Genomic DNA, 21,723 nt, shown 5'->3' with positions numbered 1-21,723 from the left:
ACTATGATAGTCGTCTTGGTTTCCTGATATTTTATTTTGTAGATATCATTTAATCTTCTGACAGAATTTCAACCACGGAGACAAATCCTTAGGACTAGTCCATAGAATACAGATATACTATACAACTTTGTCTGAAAACACAGATATATAAGACTCTCTATCCTCTCTCTCTTAAATATAAGTCTATCTTAACTATGAATTACTTCTGAGAAAATTTAGAAAGAAAGATAACACCAGAAATTTCTATTGGTCCTCACTTACTTACTCGTTGCTTGAATCCAGAATTATGTAAAGGAATCTGCAACATTCTAAGCTAACCCTAGACCAGCAAGCCAAGAACGAGTTAAGTTTCCCTTTTTCAAGCTGCAAACTACATAAAGATATAATTTGGTATAAGAAACAAATATTTGCACCAAGGTTATCTAATACTGGGTAATGAATTATGTAAATTAGGCATGACGCAGATCATTTATTTTGTAGGTCTCGAGATTCTTAATAATGTGGTCTTATTATAAGGTATTTTTTTATATATAATTAATATTTTATTTATCTAAAAAAAATACTTTATATTAATTCAAATAATAGTCATGTCATAAAAAATGTTTTTGTTACATAACTATTATTTGGTCTAGTGGCTAGCCACTATGTATCACATCTGATGTAAGGCCGCAGACCCGGATGTCCCGGGTTCAAATCAAGCCAGTTTGGGCCAATAAAAATTAATAAAATAATAGTTTTTCTGTTGAAAATTCTCAATAGCAACCCGAAGTTTGGAAGTTGGAAGTATGTACACTCCTGTGCCTCGGTGCTTTCCGTTGTTGTGCAACTGTGTTTTCACACACACTTGTACACTATAATATGTCCTGCGCTGTTGGCTAATCTCTTTTGAGATTGGCCGACGTGGCAGAAATCGGTCTGGAGGACTACCATCATTATTATTTGATGATATAGCGTATATAATATATATATTTATAAGACGATAAAGCGGAAGCTCGTAAGTTTGTTCTTAGAATCTATTAGGCCTCTGCCTCGAATCTCGCGGGCAGCGGGGCGGCGGCGGCGGCGGCGCGGGAGCGGCAGGATCTTACGCGTATAATCAAATGGACCGGCCCTCGAATACAGCGGTGCAGGAGCGGCGCGGGGGCGGGCAACGAGCGGTGCACTCCAGTGAAGCGGTGACCGCCCGCGTTGCGCGTCTGCATTGTAGGTATAGTGTTGTACATTTTTTTTGTGACGTATCAAAATGTCTTCGGACGTGCAAGAGCTAATTATTTCGGCAATCTTTGAGAGGACACCCATATGGAACAGCAAAGATGTGAACCATAAAAATAGAAGAATAATTAACCAATTATTAGTCGTAGAATTTGTCGGGATTTTGTCTCTGTTCTTCATAATTTCGATAAAACTCGCCATTTATTTTCCTTGCCCTATAGTAGGGATCCACTTCTTCTTTTGCCCACAATAAATCGAGCGTTAGGAATAAATTTGAATCAAAAAGATGTCGCCGTTTTTCAGACATTTCGTTCGCGAATAAAAACAAATATCTCGACAACACAACCACGAACACAACACTACACCGCTATAGTGCCGCGCGATCTGCCCGCTAGTTTGGAGAACAGGTATGCGTTGCCCGCCCCGCTGCCGCGCCGCCGCCGCCGCCGCGCCGCTGCCCGCAAAATTCGAGGCAGAGGCCTTAGAATGAAAGATTCCAATGCAACATGTAATAATACATACATACATATTCATATTTTTCAATTATATATCACAAAATACTGTATAATAAATAAATCAATTAAAAGTGGAAAACTAGCATCATTAACTTTCATTTTTTTAAAGTCAGAAGATCCTTTGACCTCAAGTCGTATAGAGAAGTTTATAAGTAATATTGTGGCTGATCTCTCATACAGTTATCTTTCGATGAGAGCCTCAATATATCGTATTATATAACATGTTATTTGAATAAATTAGAACCGGATTCAATGAAATTATCTTCCAAAACAGTAAATAAAGAATTAAATAATTTAGCGAATAATCTTTGACTTTTGATAATATTGTTTTAAAAAAAGATAAGGAAATTGTCTCAGTTTTTTCAAAAAATATTTGCTTAGATTCCAGTTTCGGTAACTAAGTCAATTATATATTTTCTAACGGTTGCGATTCTAACGGCTAAAATCATTAAAGAAAATGTAGTGCAAGCTTTAATTGTGAACGCCAATGATAAAAAGCACTAAAGGTTAGATTCATAATTCAATCATTAAATATTTAAAAAAACGCTGATTCTGTTTAACTTGATATATTTCCTGAGCAAGTCAAACAGAAAGAAATTTGAATCTCGTAGTTCTTCAGACATCAATAAATTTGGGCCAATCTCAGACACAATTTAAGAATTTGCTTCATAGAAAACAATTTGGATATATGAAGATAATTAATCTATACATTATTCTGTGATAAATCGAATAGATTTTTTAAAAATTAAGTTTAATAAAAAAAGTAACACTTTTTTTCAATTGATTTTTCTTTGATTTAGTACAAAATTAATTTATGAAAATTACTATGAAATTAGTGAATGTGCTATCGATTTTTTATTAGATATACGTATATAATAGATATAATTTAGAGGGTCGACGAAAAAAGATCTCCCAGACCGTCAATTGGTATGGGGTACCCTCAAGAATCAATACTTGTGAGCCTTATATACATAAGATATTTTCAATATATATGCAGAGCATAGTATAAACAACTTAGGTAAGATATATATTTACATATAAGGCGAAGCTGTGTTAACTGCTGGAATCGAGCTGGACTTCCGGAAGACGGACCTTCAAAATAAATTGCAAGGGAAGTTAATTTTTTTAAATTGAATATTTCAACTTCAGGATCCTCTGAGAGTATCAAATTTTGCTTAATACATTACCACTGGTAAATTCCTGTACCACGATAATATCTTGTATTTTCCTATGACCTACTACTATCTATTTGTCAAAATATTAAAACAGTAATCATTTTGTCATTAGTATTATAATATATTACTTTTGTCATTGCAGTGAACACATTTCTCAATTGATCTCAAAAGCTCTTAATTGATTTTTCATCATTGAATTATTAATCCTACCTACATGCCTGACAAATCTAGCGTTCGTTCAGAATGTAGGTGTGCATGTGTAATCATCTTCGTTTGATAATGTTATGCGAATCTTTATCATTGGTTCCGGGCGCCAGCATCGCAAAGGTCGATTTGGCAATCATTATGTCTATGTGAGTACCCGTTGAACTTTAGCAAATACTTACGTGAAATTTCTAAGTTTTTGCTTTTATAAAACGCAAGTTATGATTGTATGTGTTAAATTTATTTATTAAGATATGACTTTATGAAATTACATTGAATTGATATATGTATTTGCAAATACGACAAATGACGATGAAGAAACAGTTACAACTTAAATAATATTATTCCTTATTTATAGTACCTAATTTTTACATAGCTACTATAGTAGAAGTATAGGCAAAGGTAATAATTAATTTGATCTACGTAACAAATGACATTTACTTGCAATTTAATTTAAACCAAAAGCTTAAAATTACTTAAAGCAACATTCAGATATACTTATAACATACACACGACAGACTTATAATATTCCCCTATATATATGTTAATTACTAGATTGTATCGTAGTTCATTTATTATGTATAGATATAAAAAAACCAGAAAAATATATACGCTTGGCCCCAAACTACTTGAATGTTGAATTTCATGGACCTAAATTTAAGAAACCTGTCAAAGTGAATGGTAGACGCTGGTCCACGCGTTCAACGCGCTTCGTTGGAAAAAATATTTTCAAGCAAGCTGGCCGATTTATTATGCACGACATGGCGTAGACTGTCTGAGTTTTTAGAATGCACAGTTAAATACATATATGTCGAAGTAGTTTAAGGTTCATACGGGAATCTTTTCATTGTTATTTTATAAACTATGCTTTGCATACGAAAATACTAAATATCTGTAACTTAAATGGTAATACTACAGTATCCCTACAGGATTATGTTCCGTTCTTTATGCTTGTTCGATTGTCACAGTTAGTGGTTACGATATTGAGTGTATCCCCAGGAATGTCACTTTTAGATGAAGACATCAGCTGATTAGATTGCTTAGCAGCCACGGAGCTTAGTATTGTTTCACTTATAAAATAATTTGTTAAATTACGCCTAAGTCTTCGTACCGGTTTTAGTCGCATACGCAGGTCAGGTGAAGAAAAAGCGCGCGCGACGCTTGCATTTGTCAGTCGCACCAGGGTCGTCAGAGGGGTCGGACCGCTATCTAGTCATTGTATTTTTAAATATATTTTAATACCGTAATCAAAAGGTCATCATGAAAGTGTTCATCGTGTTGGCAGCAGTCGCCGCCCTTGCGAGTAAGTCTATATATTAATATATATGCTTTAACTTTATTATTTACGCTTTATAATTAAAGTTATTAAATATGTTTAGACTAATAAATCAAAATATTTTAGAAAGTGTCCTTGAACATATGTAGTCGTAGCATTAATTCATTTAATTATACATAATAGATTGTACTCTATAATAACGCTGACAGTATAATTCAACATTTTTAAAATGATTAAAATAAAAGAGGAAAATTTTGTCTCAAGAATTTTGAATTTCAAAAACAAACTCTCAAATATTTAAAAAAACGCAATAATGCTTAAGATTGATTAAAACTACGAATAGGTCGTCTTATAAGAAAATTATATAAAAAACTATAGTTATCATTTATTAACTTCTTCAACCATATGCATTCAAAATTACTCAATATAAAATGTCCAAACTTTTGTGAACTTTTATGTACAGAGTCTACAAAATACTAATTAAAATATATCATTTTACTTGCAACGATCATAGCTACTTATGTGTGCTTTAATTTGGCTTGACTGTTCTATAAACTTTTCACGTTCAGACAAAATTTATACACTTCCTAGCGGCATTTTTTCCGTTATACCAAGTTCTTTATTTGGTATTCATAACGAGTCGTAATGTAGTAATAGTATTGCATATTGTTTCTCTTCGAACAAGCAGCATTTTACAATACAGAATTTGTGGATTTTAAACACATATATTTGAAATTCGAACAAGATAAAAAGCAATGAATAAAAATTGTTATATCAAACAAGAAAAAGGTATCATAAGTATAGCTATTTATATGTATTTTGATCTAGTTAGATTTCACTCTTGAATGCGTTTGCGGAAATTCGATATTGACCTTCGATTGTACCATAGTTACAAATTACTCCATAGTAATATAGCAGAAATTACGAATTACTACGAGTTGCGAGTTATGCCATATAAAATTTACGCAAATGGTAGATAGTGACTTTTGCAATGTAACCGCTTTACATAAGTGTTTCGGAAACGGTAGCTTTTACGGTTAGTGTAAAAGTGTCGTACATAAAACCCGTTCAACACAAATTAATATTATATTATTCCAAGGCAAATGTGGTATAATACTATGTAATTTAAAATCATATATTTAATCAACTACATGAGAAGAATTCTGCATTACTTTTCCTTTTTATGTTAACAATTTTTTTACTATAACCTACACGTACATATAACTACACGTGTATAAAATATTAGGGTTCCAATATTATGTACCCAAAGATACTAATAGAAAAAAAAATGTTCAGTAAAAGCCGAGTCATTAAAATATATATTAATAGCTATAATGATGAATAGCTTATGTAACAAATATAATTTAAATATAAAATATAATTATCATTTTATATAAGTAGCTAAACAAAATTTTGTTTAGTTCTTATTTTAATTTAGTTACGATTTTTAGTAAATAACACTAAACATATAAACTGATTCACGAAATACTGTGCAATATTCGCGTATTACACACGCAGTCATACAAACAGACAGCTTCCAACTTGCGTTAAAAAAAGTAAAATTCCCTCTAGCTCAACGCTAAGATTTATTCTCTTTTTAAGGAGAGGGCTTAGAGCTTATTCCACTACGCTGCTCAAATGCGGGTTGTTGGTGGATTTAAATTAAAATTTCAATTACTGATCTTGTACCGGCTATTTTACTATTGATTTACATAATTGAACGATTTGTAAATCCATATTTATTTATTTTTGTGTTATACAATTTTTCCTTATACGAGTTATAATTTAGTGATAATTAACATAACGCTATATAATTATTTAATATATGTAAAATAAAACTTTGAAGAAGTCGTTCAAGGATATCATTAAAACTTGACATTTATTTGCGTATACCGGTCAGCAACTGAGATGTTGACGTGACTTTGAATAACATATTGCGTTAATTTTTACCCGAAATTAATAAATCACTTGAGAAATTAAAAGTAATCTTAATATTTTATCACCGACATGTGTGTTATAAATTATGTAGGCAAATTAAAAATAATTATATACTACCAAAACCGACAACAACAATAACAACGAATTATTAGAGCTTTGTGGTGAACTTGGCTGGACTCAGATATACTAGGTAACTAAAATAAAAATCATTTAAGAAAAACATAGAGACAGTTTATCTCAAATTTTCAACGATTGCTTAATATCCAATCGTAAGCATTTGATATAAAGTTGATAGTTCACTAGCAAGATTCGGGTCACAGCACGACCCTTGATGCATCCGAGCGATGCACCTCGTGTCGCAAGCCTTCGCTTTCACTTCTCAATACGTTGCGTCACTGCTTACGCTAAGTTGCAATAGGTTGCGCGGGCGTTAATTCGAAACCCAGCATATTGAACCCACGTGGACACAATCATTATGACTGTTTTTTTTTAAATATAAGCTTAGCAAGAATATCTTCTGTATTTAAGCACATTTAATTCTTTATACTAATTCGCGAACGCCGAAAATGTCATACATAAGTATAAATATGTATGTCATTATAAATATTTATTACAAAAGTAGGGAAATGAAACCTATATCATTCGAAGGGTTTCTTTACCTTATCAAAAATTTGCATAAAATAAAATTGGTAAATTTTCATTGGTAAAGTTTTTTTTCCAAATAAAGATTTTCGGCCGTATAGTATTTTTAAAACGGAGACATATGTAGGACGCATCATATATTCTTAGATCAGAATAGTATAAAAAACTTGCGTAATAATTAAATTGATATTTCAAAAGGTTACCAGTCAACTATAAATTAGAATAAGCTTCGGATGTACCATAATCATTAACATAAGTAATCATTACTGTGAGAATATTTTAAGCAATAACCGGCTTAGCCTGTCCGTGATAAGATTGAAATTCAACTAACTGACCTGTATAGTGGATATGTGTCAAAACAAATAAAAATTCCGATTTTAATCTAAAATGTTTTATGTAATCTTGAGTTTTCGCCACAGCCTTGACCGATAGTAATTCAAACCCATAAATTAGCAGTAAATGTGCTATTTAGTGAAAATGTCAAATGTTAAAACAGTTTATATGATCACACTTCTATGATACTTCCGCGTCAAATAAAATATTGATTATGAAAATTTTATAGACGCTTTCGCATTGAACATTTTTTTTTTATTTTACATTTAAGCATGAAATTTTTCAATGCACGCGTGCAATTCCACGTATTCATATTTTTAGGCTAATGAATTCCATTTTTAGTTTACTAAATCATTTGCGAAACATATGATGATAGCTGTAATACATGACAGGTATTCATGTTTTTTATCGATGTGAAATTGTAATAATAGACATGCAACTTCTTCACACATTTACAAGTCTGAAGTCACCTTTACGTGATGAACAATTAACTATTGCCAAAGCACGCGTAAGAGCAAGTGGGCAATATTGTTTGTTGACGCTAAGCGATGATTATACAATGTTTCGTTGTTATGTAAGATAAAAAACAGCCGTTCGGTCTTTAGAGTATCAGAACACTGTCGGTCTGATTCTTGGCTTGATTAATTCAGCTTTCACTATGTCTGATAATTTTTTTTCAGCTTGTATTATTATCAGTGAACTGCTATTTTTATTCATGAATTAATTTTAGACTTAATTTAATTTTTCAAAAAATCTATATCTCTTTTTTTTGTCACAGGCGGCCAATTTAAATGCCCGAACAAAGATGGCCAATATGAGGATGATAGGCAGTGCGACAAGTTCTACGAATGTGTTGATGGTGTCGCCACCACCAAATTGTGCCCCGACGGTCTTGTGTTCGACCCTACCATCAGGAAGATCAACAAGTGCGACCAACCCTTCAATGTAGATTGCGGTGACAGGACCGAACTTCGTAAGTATTTAAATAAATATTCTATTGGAAAATTAAGATCAAATTGTATAGTATTTTTACAAAGGAAACAAAATATGGTCTAACAGCTTTTTTTCTATTCACATAATCAAAAATTTTATTTAATATGCAATGAAAAAAGAGAAAGAAATATTCTTCTTAATATTATACAAATGGATACATAATAATTTAACATACCTAAGTGTCCAATATCAATTAATTGATTCAAAATCAATACCATAGGACTTTTATGTGTCTGTGTAATGCTTGTATGTGGAGTACAGTCATTACCTGGAGGTCATTCAACGCAACCGTGCCAGAAATGAAAGTGTCCTGTCCACCTTTGACCACCTAGGTCACACCCTGATGATTTTCTAGATCAATCAGAGTCGTGATTGTCATGTAATATTTACATGAACATAATTTAGAATGTCGCTTTTATTCAACACGCCATATTTTATCTATGTATACTTATAAATAAGCAGATGTTTTTTTTTGTAATGCATAAATAAAAAAACTGCTAAACCAATTTACATAAAGCCCATACATTAGCTTTATGTACGAGAAGATTATTGGCATTATGTTATCTGAGAACAAAAAGTGAAACCTGAGTCGTATCAAATAATTGATAACAAAAAAATACAAACAGCATGCAATATCAAGCGTACGTTGCAAAACATTCTCGCTAGACTTTTATAAAAGTGAATTATATGACAATAAAACAGCCTTATTTGTTTAATTATTTTCATGATCAACCAGTATCATGATTCTATTTACAGATGAATAGTACTTCTTAGTAGTTTTTTTAAAGATATATTTGCATGGAATTCCGCAGTCAAGTGCGCGTGACTTGTTTGAAAAGCATGTAATTTACCTTTCCTATAACATTTAAGTATAAATAAGTCGTCTTACTTAAGTATAAGTATGGTCCTTGTAGATATTGTACGTCTGTAGGCATTTTAATGGGACGTGAAAGGAATTCAATAACGGACAAATCAACTTGTTGGATCAAGGCGAATTGGTCGAGAACGGAACAATGTAAAAATAGTGATCGACGTTCGAAATTCTTGATATCTAGAAATGAAAACTTATTTGTTACTTCCTGAACTTTTAAATGGTTACCTAGAATATGACCTCAACGTCGCAACCAGTACGATTTCAAGGTTTACGATATTTATTAATGCTTTTATCCCCATTTCTAGTGTTGAAGTTATGTCGACTCAAAGATGATGCAACTCTTACACTTTTATTAATAATTTGATTTCAAAAGTCGTTTCGACCGCTTGCCTTGGTTTCTTTTTGCAATATCTCACAGTACTATCATAAATCACATTATATCTACTTTAATAAGTAATTATTAAAGTGATTTTATAATTTTTTCTACAGGCACTCAAATTAAACCAAAAACATACAACTATATCTACTATATTCTATTTCTCTCACCAGAACCCCCCAAGGCCAACAGCCAGTGCCCACGTCGTAACGGTTTCTTCGCCCACCCTGACCCCTCCGTCTGCAACATCTTCTACAACTGTATTGAAGGTGATGCTATCGAGGTCAAGTGTACCGCTGGTCTGCATTTCGATGAGTACTCCGGTACATGTGTGTGGCCCGATTCTGCTGGCAGACAAGGATGTATCGCCCAGGAAAGTAAGTACATAACTTTAGTTACACATATTTTTAAGAAATGAATTATTGTTAAAATTAATTTGTATACTAATATAGATGATATTCAATAGCCCTTATATTCTATTTATCTATGGCATATATTATTAAAGTAATAATTCACTATAGCGATTTCGAATGTCAACTTTTTTTTCTGAGAGAAGTATGATGGTTCAATCTTAGATCATTTTCTAGAATCGTCATAAATATATACAGAGACTAAGATAATACTTTAAAAATTTTTGCAAGACTTATTGCACTTTGGCTTTGAAGACAGATTTTCACAATTCTTGATACCAGAGAGTATGAAAAGCAATCTGTGTATAAATTATCATGATACCGAGATATATTAAAAAATATAGTGTAACTTTTTGTTACTCTATAAGGCGTAGATAAATTAAAATGTTACAATATATTTCTTTAATGAAAATATATTGTAACATTTTAATTTATCTCTATCTATTTATCACAATGAATATCTTGCCCATAAATTATAATCATATAAATGAATCATTTATTACATTTCTGTAACAATGACTAATACAGCCAGTCATTGCACCAAGCTTTAGTATCTGTAAACAAATTGACACAATACCAGCCATTAGTCTCCACGAGCATTCATGTCGATTACCTAGCCTCTCACTTAGGCGGTCACTGGCACAGAGCTCGGAGCTGATATAAATGCGTTGCCACGTAATCATACACAGCTGTGAGGCTGTTCAACGTGCCCTTCTATAAGTTGCATTCACTGTTTTAATACATCTGAATGATCCCCTATTTATATCTTTCGCGACCTTTTATTAAGATTGCCCTATTTCAATATGAATGTATAATTAGTAATTAAATATATAACGTTATATATTTTATAACCGATTCCAATGCAATATCATATTTGAATTTAATATTAAAATATTATTTTTATTTAGAGCTGAATATTCCTTTGTTATTTATATGTTATTTATAAGATATTTTTGCCATAAACAATATTAAATTAAAATTTAAAAACTATATATTTATTATAAGTAAGTAAGCTAACTAAACAGATTAACATTATTCATTGCAGAAAAGACCAAGGATGGTTTTGAGTGCCCCAAGGATCAAGTGGCTGACCCTCAAGGTCAGGCGGTCGCCCATCCCAAATTCCCGCACCCCAATGACTGCCAACGTTTCTACGTATGCTTGAACGGCGTTGAGCCTCGTGACCTTGGTTGCCAAGTCGGAGAGGTTTACAATGAGGAGAGCCAGAAATGTGACGCACCTGAGAATGTCCGTGGATGGTAAGTAACATACAATTTTAAACGTTGACATTTTAATGATAAATAAATGTAAATTTTTACTCAATTACTACCCGCAATATCGCAGTATTTTCATTACGTACATGGAACTTAAATGTATAATATCTTTGACCATTTCATTACGAATTCGAAATTGTTTTCCTGATATTTCCTGGTTTTAAGTATTCTAAAATATATTTAAATAATTTTCTTACAGCGAGGACTGGTACAAGGACTCTGAAGACGCCGCGCCAGCTCCTAAGGCGAGATCCTAAGCTAGTGATAAATATATAAGTTACACCTAAGACTTGATAAGTTAATATACTTTAAGATTTAAAACAACAAGCGTATTTTATTTCATACCTTAAGATAACCTGAACAATAATAAAACAGAAAATAAAATGATTTTTAAATAGATATATCTAATTATGATCGTTATATTGAAATTATATTTTTGAAAAACTATATTTGTCACGATTTTTGAGTAGAATATAATTATTTAAATAATTATAAAAAATATCATTTTATAAATCTTATACTTTTTTTAGACTATATGTCTAAAAAAGTAATCAAGAATGTAATTAAAAATATATATATCCACTTTTTCATAACATTGAAAAATTACAAATTACTTCATTGACCTGAACGTTAACTCACCCTTGAGATATCAAATTTGCAATCCTCAGTTTTTAAGTAGTAAATTATTTTCATATTTAGAAATATTGGATTGTCAATTAATTATGAAGTTAAAATAATTAGAGCAGTAAATAGCTAACAATTCGATTAACGAACTACCTTATTAAATTAAAGGATATACGGTTAATTAAATTATTTTCAATTCAATTGCAATAACACCTCTCTGACATGTCATAATTAATGTAGCATCATCATACATCGTTAGTCGAACATTCTTATAAATTGCAAGTTATGCAGATATTTTTAACTATCTATTATTTTACTATCAGTATATCGTGTTTGCTAAGTCACACTGATCGTATGTTTTAAAATAAAATGATTTATAGTTAAAATGAAACATACGATTGGGACGATAACTAGTTATCGTAAAACTTAACGAGTTCTTAAAGGTTAAGAGATGTCGTCGTTTAAGGCAATTGAAAGTTGAAAAAGATTTGCAACTAAATTAATCACGCTCATCCAATGCCAAGATATATACATATGTATGAGTACATAATTTACTTCCGCAAAATATGTTTCATCACAAACATGACGGTGTTTTTTAATCTTTATATACAGTAATGCAGATTTATTTTATATATGATTTATCCTATTTCTTTTCATCTTCCATTCCTATTTCTGTTTAATGCATAAAAGTGGTATATAGACCTTAGCATTGCGATTGATCGCGACACACTATGGCCAAGTGTCAAGGCAGGAATTAAATGCTATCTTAATAGGTACATCTCGATTTAAAAGGCAAAGTAAAGTAAGGTTGTTCACAACATTTATAGTCATACAAACTATAATATATAAGACTTATTTTATTCAAAGTGATACATTTCCAATAAATATGTACGATTAATCTAAATAGTATTAATATATATTTTTTATAGTATAGGTAGGCGGACGAGCATATGGGCCTGATGGTTACATTGGCATTGTAAGAAATGTTATCCATTGCTTACATCGCCAATGTGCCACCAACCTTGGGAACTAAGATGTTATGTCTCTTATGCCTGTAATTACACTTCCCTTCAAACCGGAACACAACAATACCAAGTACTGCTGTTTTGCGGTAGAATATCTGATGAGTGGGTGGTACCCACCCACACGAGCTTGCACAAAGCCATCACCAGTAAATTAGTACTATGGCGATACATTTAAAATGTCTTTTATAAAGATAATGTAAGCTTTACAATTACATTTATATTCTAAAATAATATGATAAAGTGTTTTTAAAAGCCTATTCGACAATAGTATATTTTAATTTTCGTTTAATTAAATGTCGATAGTACCTTACAGACCTGTTAAACAGACTTTTTTCTACACTTAGTAGGCAAGCGTTTAACCGTTGACTTGCCTGATCTTAAGCATTGACACGGTCTAGGGTGTAGCACGCTTGCTTAAAAGAAACCTGACGGCTATATTATTACAATTTGCTAAGTGGCCGACTTTTTTTAAATACTGGTACTTAGTCTGAGGCATCCCAAAACTATTCCCAAATTGTAATAAGCTGTAATTTTCTTTGTGGGAAATTGCTTGGTAGGGCCTACTTTTTGATTTTAATACACTTAAATAATGAGAAAAAGCTTTCTCAATGTTCTCACCTGTAATTGTATTTATTATTTCACTAAAATAATGTATTATAAAAATTAATATATTAATGTTAAGCGTTTTTTATCTCGGTAAAAAACCACCTTTCCCCTACATTAAATGGAGGAGTGGATATGAATCGCTATCGCCAAGTGCGCTGGTATACCTACTAAAGCCAGTGGTACCCAATCTGTCTCTTTGGGGGCGTCACATGAGTTACCCGGATACAGAGAACTCTTCGAAAGTGCACTTAGCGCTGATGATTTTTCCCTGATCTACTTTTTTCACGCCATTCCGCGTCCTTCTGAGGTATGACACTCTCGCATGATGAGACCGACAGGTGGAAACCGAGCTATGTGTGATTCTTGCCCTAAAACCACTGTCCACGGTACGAACTGGAGAGGCCGTGGGATCGCGTTGATGTAACGACTCTGCAGAGCCCCTCTCGTGCCTCGGCGGGGCTCTCCTCAAGGGCGAAAGTAATCTACCCCCCCACCCCGCACTCCTCGCTTATGTGTACTGCAGCACTGCGCCGTCTCGGCTGCCGTCCTCTTAAGGGCCGTCTCAAAAAAGACACACGAGACCCCTCACGCATCCATGGCCCCAGGATTACACCCTATCTTTTAAGCCACGGGCGTCGGGGCTGAGGGAGAGCAGAGACGACAATGACGTCGTACAACAAAAAAAGGGAAAATAATAATCAGTATGTATTTATATCACTATATATTTCTTACGCATTGTTTCACGATGTGTTAGATATGAAGTGTGAATTATGACGTCATAACTGGATATATCTATTAAAAATAAATTAGTCATAACATAAACAGGGCGAGGATACTTTTTATAGAGCCTATTATGCAGTTATTAATATGTATATGTGTCAAAGACAATAAACTTTCAAAACTCTCGACAGCCTTTTGTTTACTGAAATGTTACGTATAGGTAACATATAACCTAATTCTTACACTATGTAAGCTTTGTATTTAAATCGTTAATATTTTTGCTCATTAAAAATATATAAAGAATGTATTTTTATCTCTTATTAAATTAACATAACTTAATGTTGCATTGTATTAACTCCACCAGCCGAAATTAAATTTGGAATGAGTTCGTTCATTTATTTATTGTGTTCAACGTTATTTAATTTTCATAATTAGTGACATCATTAGAAAACTGATGATTAAAGTGGCGGATAGGATACGTATAAATTTATCTATACATGGAGATGAGAACATTTCATATTAAGTACGTGAAGGTTAGCTACTCCTTTTTTTTTTTTTTTTTTTTTTTTTTTTTTTTTTTTTTTTTTTTTTTTTTTTTTTTTTTTTTTTTTTTTTTCGGGGAGGAAAGGCATTTACGCCTGCCGCCCGGTCCGGGGGGACCGGGACGGGTATGTGGGACTCACGGGGCAGAGGGCCACCGTCCTACCCACTAAAACCTCCCCGGATTTCCGCCTCTCCGCAAGGCGGCGGGGTCACGGGAACGTTGTGACTTACAACCGCAACCCCGCCAGCGGTCGTCGCCACAAGGCGACCCATCTCGAGAGCGCGCCAGGATGTTGGGGCGCGCCTCCCTCCTCTCTGTGCCTCCGTCCTGTTACGTGACGGACTCCCCCGAGTCCGCCACTGGAGGCTGGGCGTCAGGGCTTGAAGCCCCGCGGCGGATCAACAGACTGGCTCCGCCGCCAACCACACCTTAACTCTGCGGCAGCGTCCGGCCTGCGAAGGCACGTCGCCGTCGAAGAGGTCTCCTTCTTCGTTGCGGGAGCGAGTCCACGTCGTCCTCCCGCTCCCGCTCTGCCTCCTCCTTTTGCGACATGACACATGCGCTGAACCGTGACACTGCCGCCCAGATCTCTTCGCTTCCGGCCATCTTCTCGACGACGGCCGGAAGCGACAGGTCCCCACCTACAGCCGTGGATAGGACCGCGCGAGGCTCCGCCCAAGCCGGGCACTCTACGCGCGTGTGTTCCGCCGTATCCACGGCTCCTCCGCCACAATGGTGGCACTCCACCGTCGGCTCCCTACCGACCACCTCACGCAGGTACCGGCCGAAACAACCGTGGCCGGTCAAAAGCTGTGTGAGGTGATACGTGGGTGGGCCGTGCTTGCGCTCGACCCACTTCCTCAGCACCGGCCGAATGGCCGCAACGAGGTCCCGGCTAGCACCCGGGACACCCAGTCTCTCCGACCACTCGGCGAATACCCTCTCGCGGGCCTCCTCTCGCCACGTCCGAACCTCACGTGGGTGGGGCCGGTTCTCCTCCGCTCTCACTGCCGCCTTGATCCGCCAATAGACCCTCGAGTTAGCCTCGGCCTCGAGGTCCCATGGCGGGCTTCCGGCGAGCAGGCACGCCGCGGTGTACGACACCGTGCGGTACGCCCGAGCCGCTCTGAGCGCCATCGCTCGCTGCGGACGTCGCAGCGAGGCGACGTTACGGGCGCTCAGAGCGTCCGCCCATATCGGCGCCCCGTAGAGCGCCATCGAGCGCACGACGCCGGTGTACAAGCGCCTGCAGGCACCTCCTGGCCCACCCACGTTCGGGAGGATCCTCCCTAGCGCCCCGGCTGCAGCCACCAACTTTGGGGCCAAGCGCCGGAAGTGCTCTTCGAACTTCCACCTGCCGTCGAGCACGAGTCCCAGGTACTTCATCGTCGACCCGACGGCGATGGAAGTTCCGCCCACCGTTATCGCCGCCCCCGGAGGTGGCGCGTTCCGAGGCCCGTGAAAGACGAGGGCCTCGGATTTGTGTAGGGCCACCTCGAGGCCCAACGCGCGGATTCGGTGGACTACGTGCGCCACCCCAGCCGTGGCGCGATAGGCCGCCTCCCGGTATGAACTGCCGCGGGCCGACACGAGGGTGTCGTCAGCGTAGCACGTGACGCTGACCCCCCGCAACGTGGCCCCGCGCAGCACCCAGTCGTAGCCGATGCACCACAGGAGCGGTCCTAGTACCGACCCCTGCGGAACACCGCACGACAACGACCTGACGGCCCATCCGTCCGCAGTCGGGAAGGCCACCGCCCTGCCCGAGAAGTAATCGGCCACGGTACGCCGCAGGTAGCCCGGCACACCGTGGAACCGCAGGGCCTCCATCACCGTTTCCCAGGGCAGCGTGTTGAAGGCATTGGAAATATCCAGCGACACTGCCAACACAACCCCGCCCCGAGACACCTCCTCCTCGGCCAGGCCCCTCACCCTGGCGATCGCGTCGAGCGTCGAGCGGCCGGGGCGGAACCCGTATTGCCGCTCGTCGAGTCCCGGCTCCATACTGCCGACGAGACGGGCAGCGAGCACCCGCTCGAAGAGCTTGCTCACCTCGTCGAGCAACACGATCGGGCGGTAGGCTGACGGCTGATCGGACGGACGCCCGTCCTTGCGGATCAGAACGAGCGTGCCCGTTTTCCACCGTCGCGGGAACCTACCCTGAGACAGGCATGCGGTGAAGAGGCGCCGCATGCTCTCGCCGAGTTCCTCCGACGCGATCTTCAGGGCTCGACCGGGGATTCCGTCGGGCCCAGGGGCTGTCTTTTTCGACCCTAGTCTGATGACAGCCGCCTGCAGTTCCGCCTCGGTGATCGGAGTCACCGGTGACCCGTCGTCCTCCTCTTGGGGCCTGCTCGCGGGCGGCGCCATGGCCGGTGGCACGAACTCTCCCCGCTCGGGGAAGAGCGTGTCCACAACCCTCGCCAAGAGCTGCGGCTGGAGACTGCTGGTCAGCGGAGGAGCCCAGGGTCGGAGCTTTTGTCTCACGACCCGATACGGACGCCCCCACGGATCGCCGTTGAGCGTCTCCAGCCATTCCTCCCACACCGTCTCTTTGGCCTGTGATATGGCCTTCTGTAGGGCCTGGCAGGCGGTCCTATATCCGGTGTAGAAGACCTCCTCCGCGTCGTCATCACGGACCCTTCGTCTCCTACACCGAACGTAACGGCGCCGTGCCGCCACGCACGCCTTGCGCAGCCGACGGAGCTCCGGACGCCACCAGTACACCCGCCGACGTTGCGGGTGCGGCTTAGCCCTCGGCATCGCCGCGTCGCACACTCGGGACAGGGCGCCGTCGATCCGGTCGGCCTCCTGGTCGATCCGGAGGACCGGGTCGGAACCGGCCCCCCAAGCTTCGACGATGGCCGCCTCCTTCGCCAACTGTCCGTCGAGGCGGCCCAGGCACCAACGCGGACGACCTTCCGTTCCTCCGACAACAGTGGGCCGAACGTCCCAACGAGCCGACGCAGAGACATCGAACCGAATATATCGGTGATCCGACAGTGTCTCCACGCCAGTCTCGACCCTCCAGTTTTGAGCACGGCGGGCCAGGGCGTTGGACGCGAACGTAATGTCCACGATCGATTCGCCCTGCCGCCGCACGCACGTGCTCTCCGACCCACTGTTGAGGACCGCCAGCCCCAACGAGACCGCCCACTCCTCGAGCACCTCACCCCGGGCATCGGCCACAGGAGAACCCCAAGCCGTTGATTTGGCGTTGAAGTCCCCCGCGACCAACACCGGTGCGGGCGCCGCTTGCCCGATCAGAGTCCCGACCTCTGCCAGCATCTGCTCAAACTCGGCGAGACTCCGACTGGGCGAGGCGTAGACGGCGACGACCGTCACACCGCCGACGACGGCCAGCACGCACCCCCTGCCCCTGGCCACACCCTCGATGGCCGGAGCGCCAGCGACCGCAGGGGCGACGATGGCCACGACCCGTTCGTGGTCGGAGACCCAGTCGTCCCGCGAGGGAACGAAATAGGGCTCCGATACCACCGCCACGTTGATCTGCCACTCTGCCATGCTTTGGACTAGGAGGTCCTGAGCCCTGGCAGAGTGGTTGATATTGGCCTGGAGGCAGCGCAGGGCCATCACTGCGTGGTCTCCATCGGCTCCGCCTCTGTGCGTGGAGACGCGGCTACCGGGCCTTTCGTCGCCACCTTCCTTGTCTTTTCCCTCTGCGCGGCGCCCTTTCCGCCCTGGCACGACTTGCTGCAGGCGGCATGGGCAGCTGGCTTACCGGCCGCAGTGCAGACCACGCAGCTGGCTACGGCGGCGGAGCACTCCCGAGCCTTGTGACCGGGCTGACCGCAGCGGAAGCACAGACGGCTTCGGTCGACGTCCCGGTCACACTTTGCCCCCATGTGCCCCCGCTCGAGGCACCGGAAACAGTGCAGCGGTCTGGGGTCGAGCAGCATGACTCGCGCCGACACCCACCCGACCCTTATGCGACCTACCTCCACGACCTTCTTCGCGGCCGAAACGGGGCAGCTCAGCCACAGAGAGCCCGAGCCGCTCGAGCCGCGAGCGATGATGCCCGCTTTAATGGCCCCGGTAGGGCAGCCGCCTTGTTCAGCGACCGCCGCCACGGCTTCCGCCACCGTCACGGAGTCGTCCAGGTCTAGTACCCTTAGTTCGACACACTTTGTGGGTCGATGGATCTGGACGATCTCCGGGCTGAGGGCCTCGCGGAGCTTTTCCGCCAGGGCATCCGCCGCCTTCTCGGCCTCGTTGGTGCCCGGCGGCACCTCGAGCATCCGCGCTCCCGTCGCCGCGGTCCGGAACCGTACCGCCGTCAAGCCGACCTCCCGGAGGCTGATCCGGCTTTTGGCCAGGGCCAGAGCCTTCTCGTAGCTCCACCCCTTTTCCTCAGCACCGGGCTTCAGCGTCAGCGTTATCGCTGCGGTGCGAGGGGGGCGGAGTTTCCTCGTAACCGGGACCTTTTTGGTGGCCCCGGAAGAAGTCGGCTTCGCCGCCGCTGGCTTGGCACCCGGCTTCTCTGCCTTCTTTGGCCTGTTCCTAGCGACCACGGCGCTCCACGTGGCCGGAGTGGCGGCCGGCTCCGCTGACGACTGAGGAGCCACCCTCCTGTCTGCCGCCTCTTGGGCAGCCATACTTCTCTTAGGCCGCTTCGGCCTGACAGCAGCAGGCTTGGCGGCGCTGGCCTCGACGCCCTCCGTTGCGTGGGAGGCGGCTGGAGCCTCCTTTCCCGCCGCGGCTACGGCCGCTGCCTGCGCTACCCTACGGTCAGCGGCGAGTGGAGGCCGCAGCCGAGGCTCCGGAAGGAGGCGGCCCTCGAGGCCCTCGAGGCGAGCGTTCAGCATCGTGCTGAACTGCTCGCGGTTCGCGCGCAGCGCCTCCTCCATGACGTTTTGGAGGTTCGCCTCCGTCGCCGCCACCGGCCGCTGGCGCATTTCGGCGACTTCCCGGCGCAGCTCAGCCAGTTGGCCGGAGAGTCGCGTGTTAGCCGCCTCCAGCCGCGCCACCTCCTCCGTCACAGTGAGGGCCCTTAGATCCGCCACCGCACCTTTAATGGTGACGGCGGCGGACTTCAGGGCCCGAACGAACGTGCCCTTCAGGTTGCCCGACCTGTCGGCAACCTGCAGAACGACGTCGAGCGCCTCCTTCACCGCCGCGTCCAGCGCGGCAGACGTCTGCGGCACGTCCACGGTCACGCCGGGTTGGCGTTTCTCTGCTCGGGCCGCCCTTTCTTCAGTGGCCACCTTGGCCGCCGCACTGTACGCGGCCAGTGCGTCCTCCGCCTCGTACCGCCGCTCCTTTGCCTTAGCGGCTTTTAGCTCCTGGCGGGAGCGCCCGAGGCCGACGTATTCGCCCGTCGTGGGCGGTCGACCACGCCCCCTTTTGGGGGAGGGCTTCAGCCATTTGCTGATGCCTGACCCCGAGAAGCCGCCTTCGCTCATACCCGCGTCGCTCTCGGACCCGGAGTAGCTCTCCGGCCCAGGACGGGGCCGCTTCTCGCCCTTCCGCCGACGACAGGCGGGGTCTCTCGAAGAGACCATCACCATGCTGGTGGCCGACGAGTCGGACTCTGAGAGTCGTTCCAGTCGGACCACCAGTTTTTTGGACACGAGAGTGTCTTTGGTTTCGGCGCGCGCTATTGGGGCGCCCGCCTCCACCGCCATGTTATCTTTGTCCGTATGATCGCCGAGTCCGTTGTTGTTTTTTGTATTCTTTATAAATTCCATACTTAATCCCACGAGTATGGGGGAAATAAAAAGTCCACCAAGGCAGAGCCCCCTGTACCTTGGTAACCCTATATACACCGTGAGGTCGGGTGGTATCACGGGATCTACAAACTAATGTTTTTTATTGAGGTTGTCTCCTCTTGGCCCAGCCGGTTAAGGCAAGGCCCTCGGTCCCACCACGGGCTGCGAGACATGTCCACAACACCCGGACGGGGAAACGAGTTTGAGAGGCGGTGACCTTTTAGTCTGTCCACCCAGCATCGATACCGACACTGGGCGAACCCGCCTCTCCCACCTCCTTTCTCCGGCAGCCCAAAAAGACCCCGGAGACCAACTCTAACTCGACTGACTCCACCATTGGGAGTAACCTCCAATAAATAAATAAATGAAAGATGTAAAGTAAATAAAACAAGAAAATAAAACAAAACAAAATTAATAAAAATGAGACAGAAGAAAAGAAAACGAAACGAAACAAAACGGAAGAAGAACAAAACAAAACAAAGAAAGAAAGCAGAGAGCTTCTTCCTTCCACCTTCAATTTGCCACAAAGCCGCTCGCACAGTCCAGTCTGCTGAACAGAAAAGTACCAGGAACGGCCCGTGGCATTACCGTCGCGTCAGTCTCAGCCGCGGTCGACAGGCACTCCGAGAAAACATCGGATTACTTGTCGACCCCGTTGCCCAGGGTGCACCACGTGGAGGTGACTGACATGCACCCCGAAGGTTAGCTACTCCTACCCGTAGTTATGTTAAATAAAAACTCCTAAATTATATTATTATACACATCATATAAAGCAATACCTTTATAAAATTATATTTATTCATTTATTTTAAAATTATTTTTACGTATATCCATATATGTAAGAATTCCAGAATATATCTGATAACGTTCTAATTTTACACGTTAAAAATGAGACTTTAACAAATTATTAATTTTATTTTATAACGGATATTTAAAAACTCTTCCGTGTCTGGTCTTAAAAATACCTTAAACATTTTATTTAATACTTTTTTATTATTTTAATCTTATTTATATACTAATATTATAAATGCGAATGTAGCTCTTTCTGTCTGTTGTGCATTTGCAGCTAAACCGGAAAACCGAATTTGATGATATTTGGTATTTTTTTTTTAAAGAATAGGAAGGTGGACGAGCATATGGGCCACCTGATGGTAAGTAGTCACCAAATGCCCTTAGACATTGGCATTGTAAGAAATGTCAACCATCTCTTATAGTCAATGCGCCACCAACCTTGGGAACTAAGATTTTATGTC

The 21,723-nt window shown here is 41.7% G+C and overlaps 1 protein-coding gene across 1 annotated transcript; it reads left to right on the top strand.

Moving 5' to 3' along the window:
• The first annotated feature begins 4,237 nt into the window (after window positions 1-4,237).
• Window positions 4,238-11,546, top strand: LOC126775901 (protein obstructor-E-like). Its single transcript, XM_050498070.1, has 5 exons — window positions 4,238-4,409; window positions 8,074-8,268; window positions 9,712-9,915; window positions 10,994-11,207; window positions 11,422-11,546. The coding sequence occupies exons 1-5, from the start codon at window positions 4,367-4,369 to the stop codon at window positions 11,477-11,479; spliced, it is 714 nt and encodes a 237-aa protein (XP_050354027.1). The 5' UTR covers window positions 4,238-4,366; the 3' UTR covers window positions 11,480-11,546.
• Window positions 11,547-21,723: the final 10,177 nt, after the last annotated feature.

This window comes from Nymphalis io, chromosome 2 (assembly GCF_905147045.1).
Source record: "Nymphalis io chromosome 2, ilAglIoxx1.1, whole genome shotgun sequence".
NCBI lineage: Eukaryota > Metazoa > Arthropoda > Insecta > Lepidoptera > Nymphalidae > Nymphalis > Nymphalis io.
This window is presented reverse-complemented; position numbering and strand designations above follow the sequence as displayed.

Excerpts from the sequence above, each read along its gene's own strand:
- LOC126775901 (XM_050498070.1), top strand. The coding sequence starts at position 4,367 with ATGAAAGTGTTCATCGTGTTGGCAGCAGTCGCCGCCCTTGCGA. Across the intron at positions 8,269-9,711 it reads CGGTGACAGGACCGAACTTC|AACCCCCCAAGGCCAACAGC; the intron begins GTAAGTATTTAA and ends TTCTCTCACCAG. Across the intron at positions 11,208-11,421 it reads CCTGAGAATGTCCGTGGATG|CGAGGACTGGTACAAGGACT; the intron begins GTAAGTAACATA and ends ATTTTCTTACAG.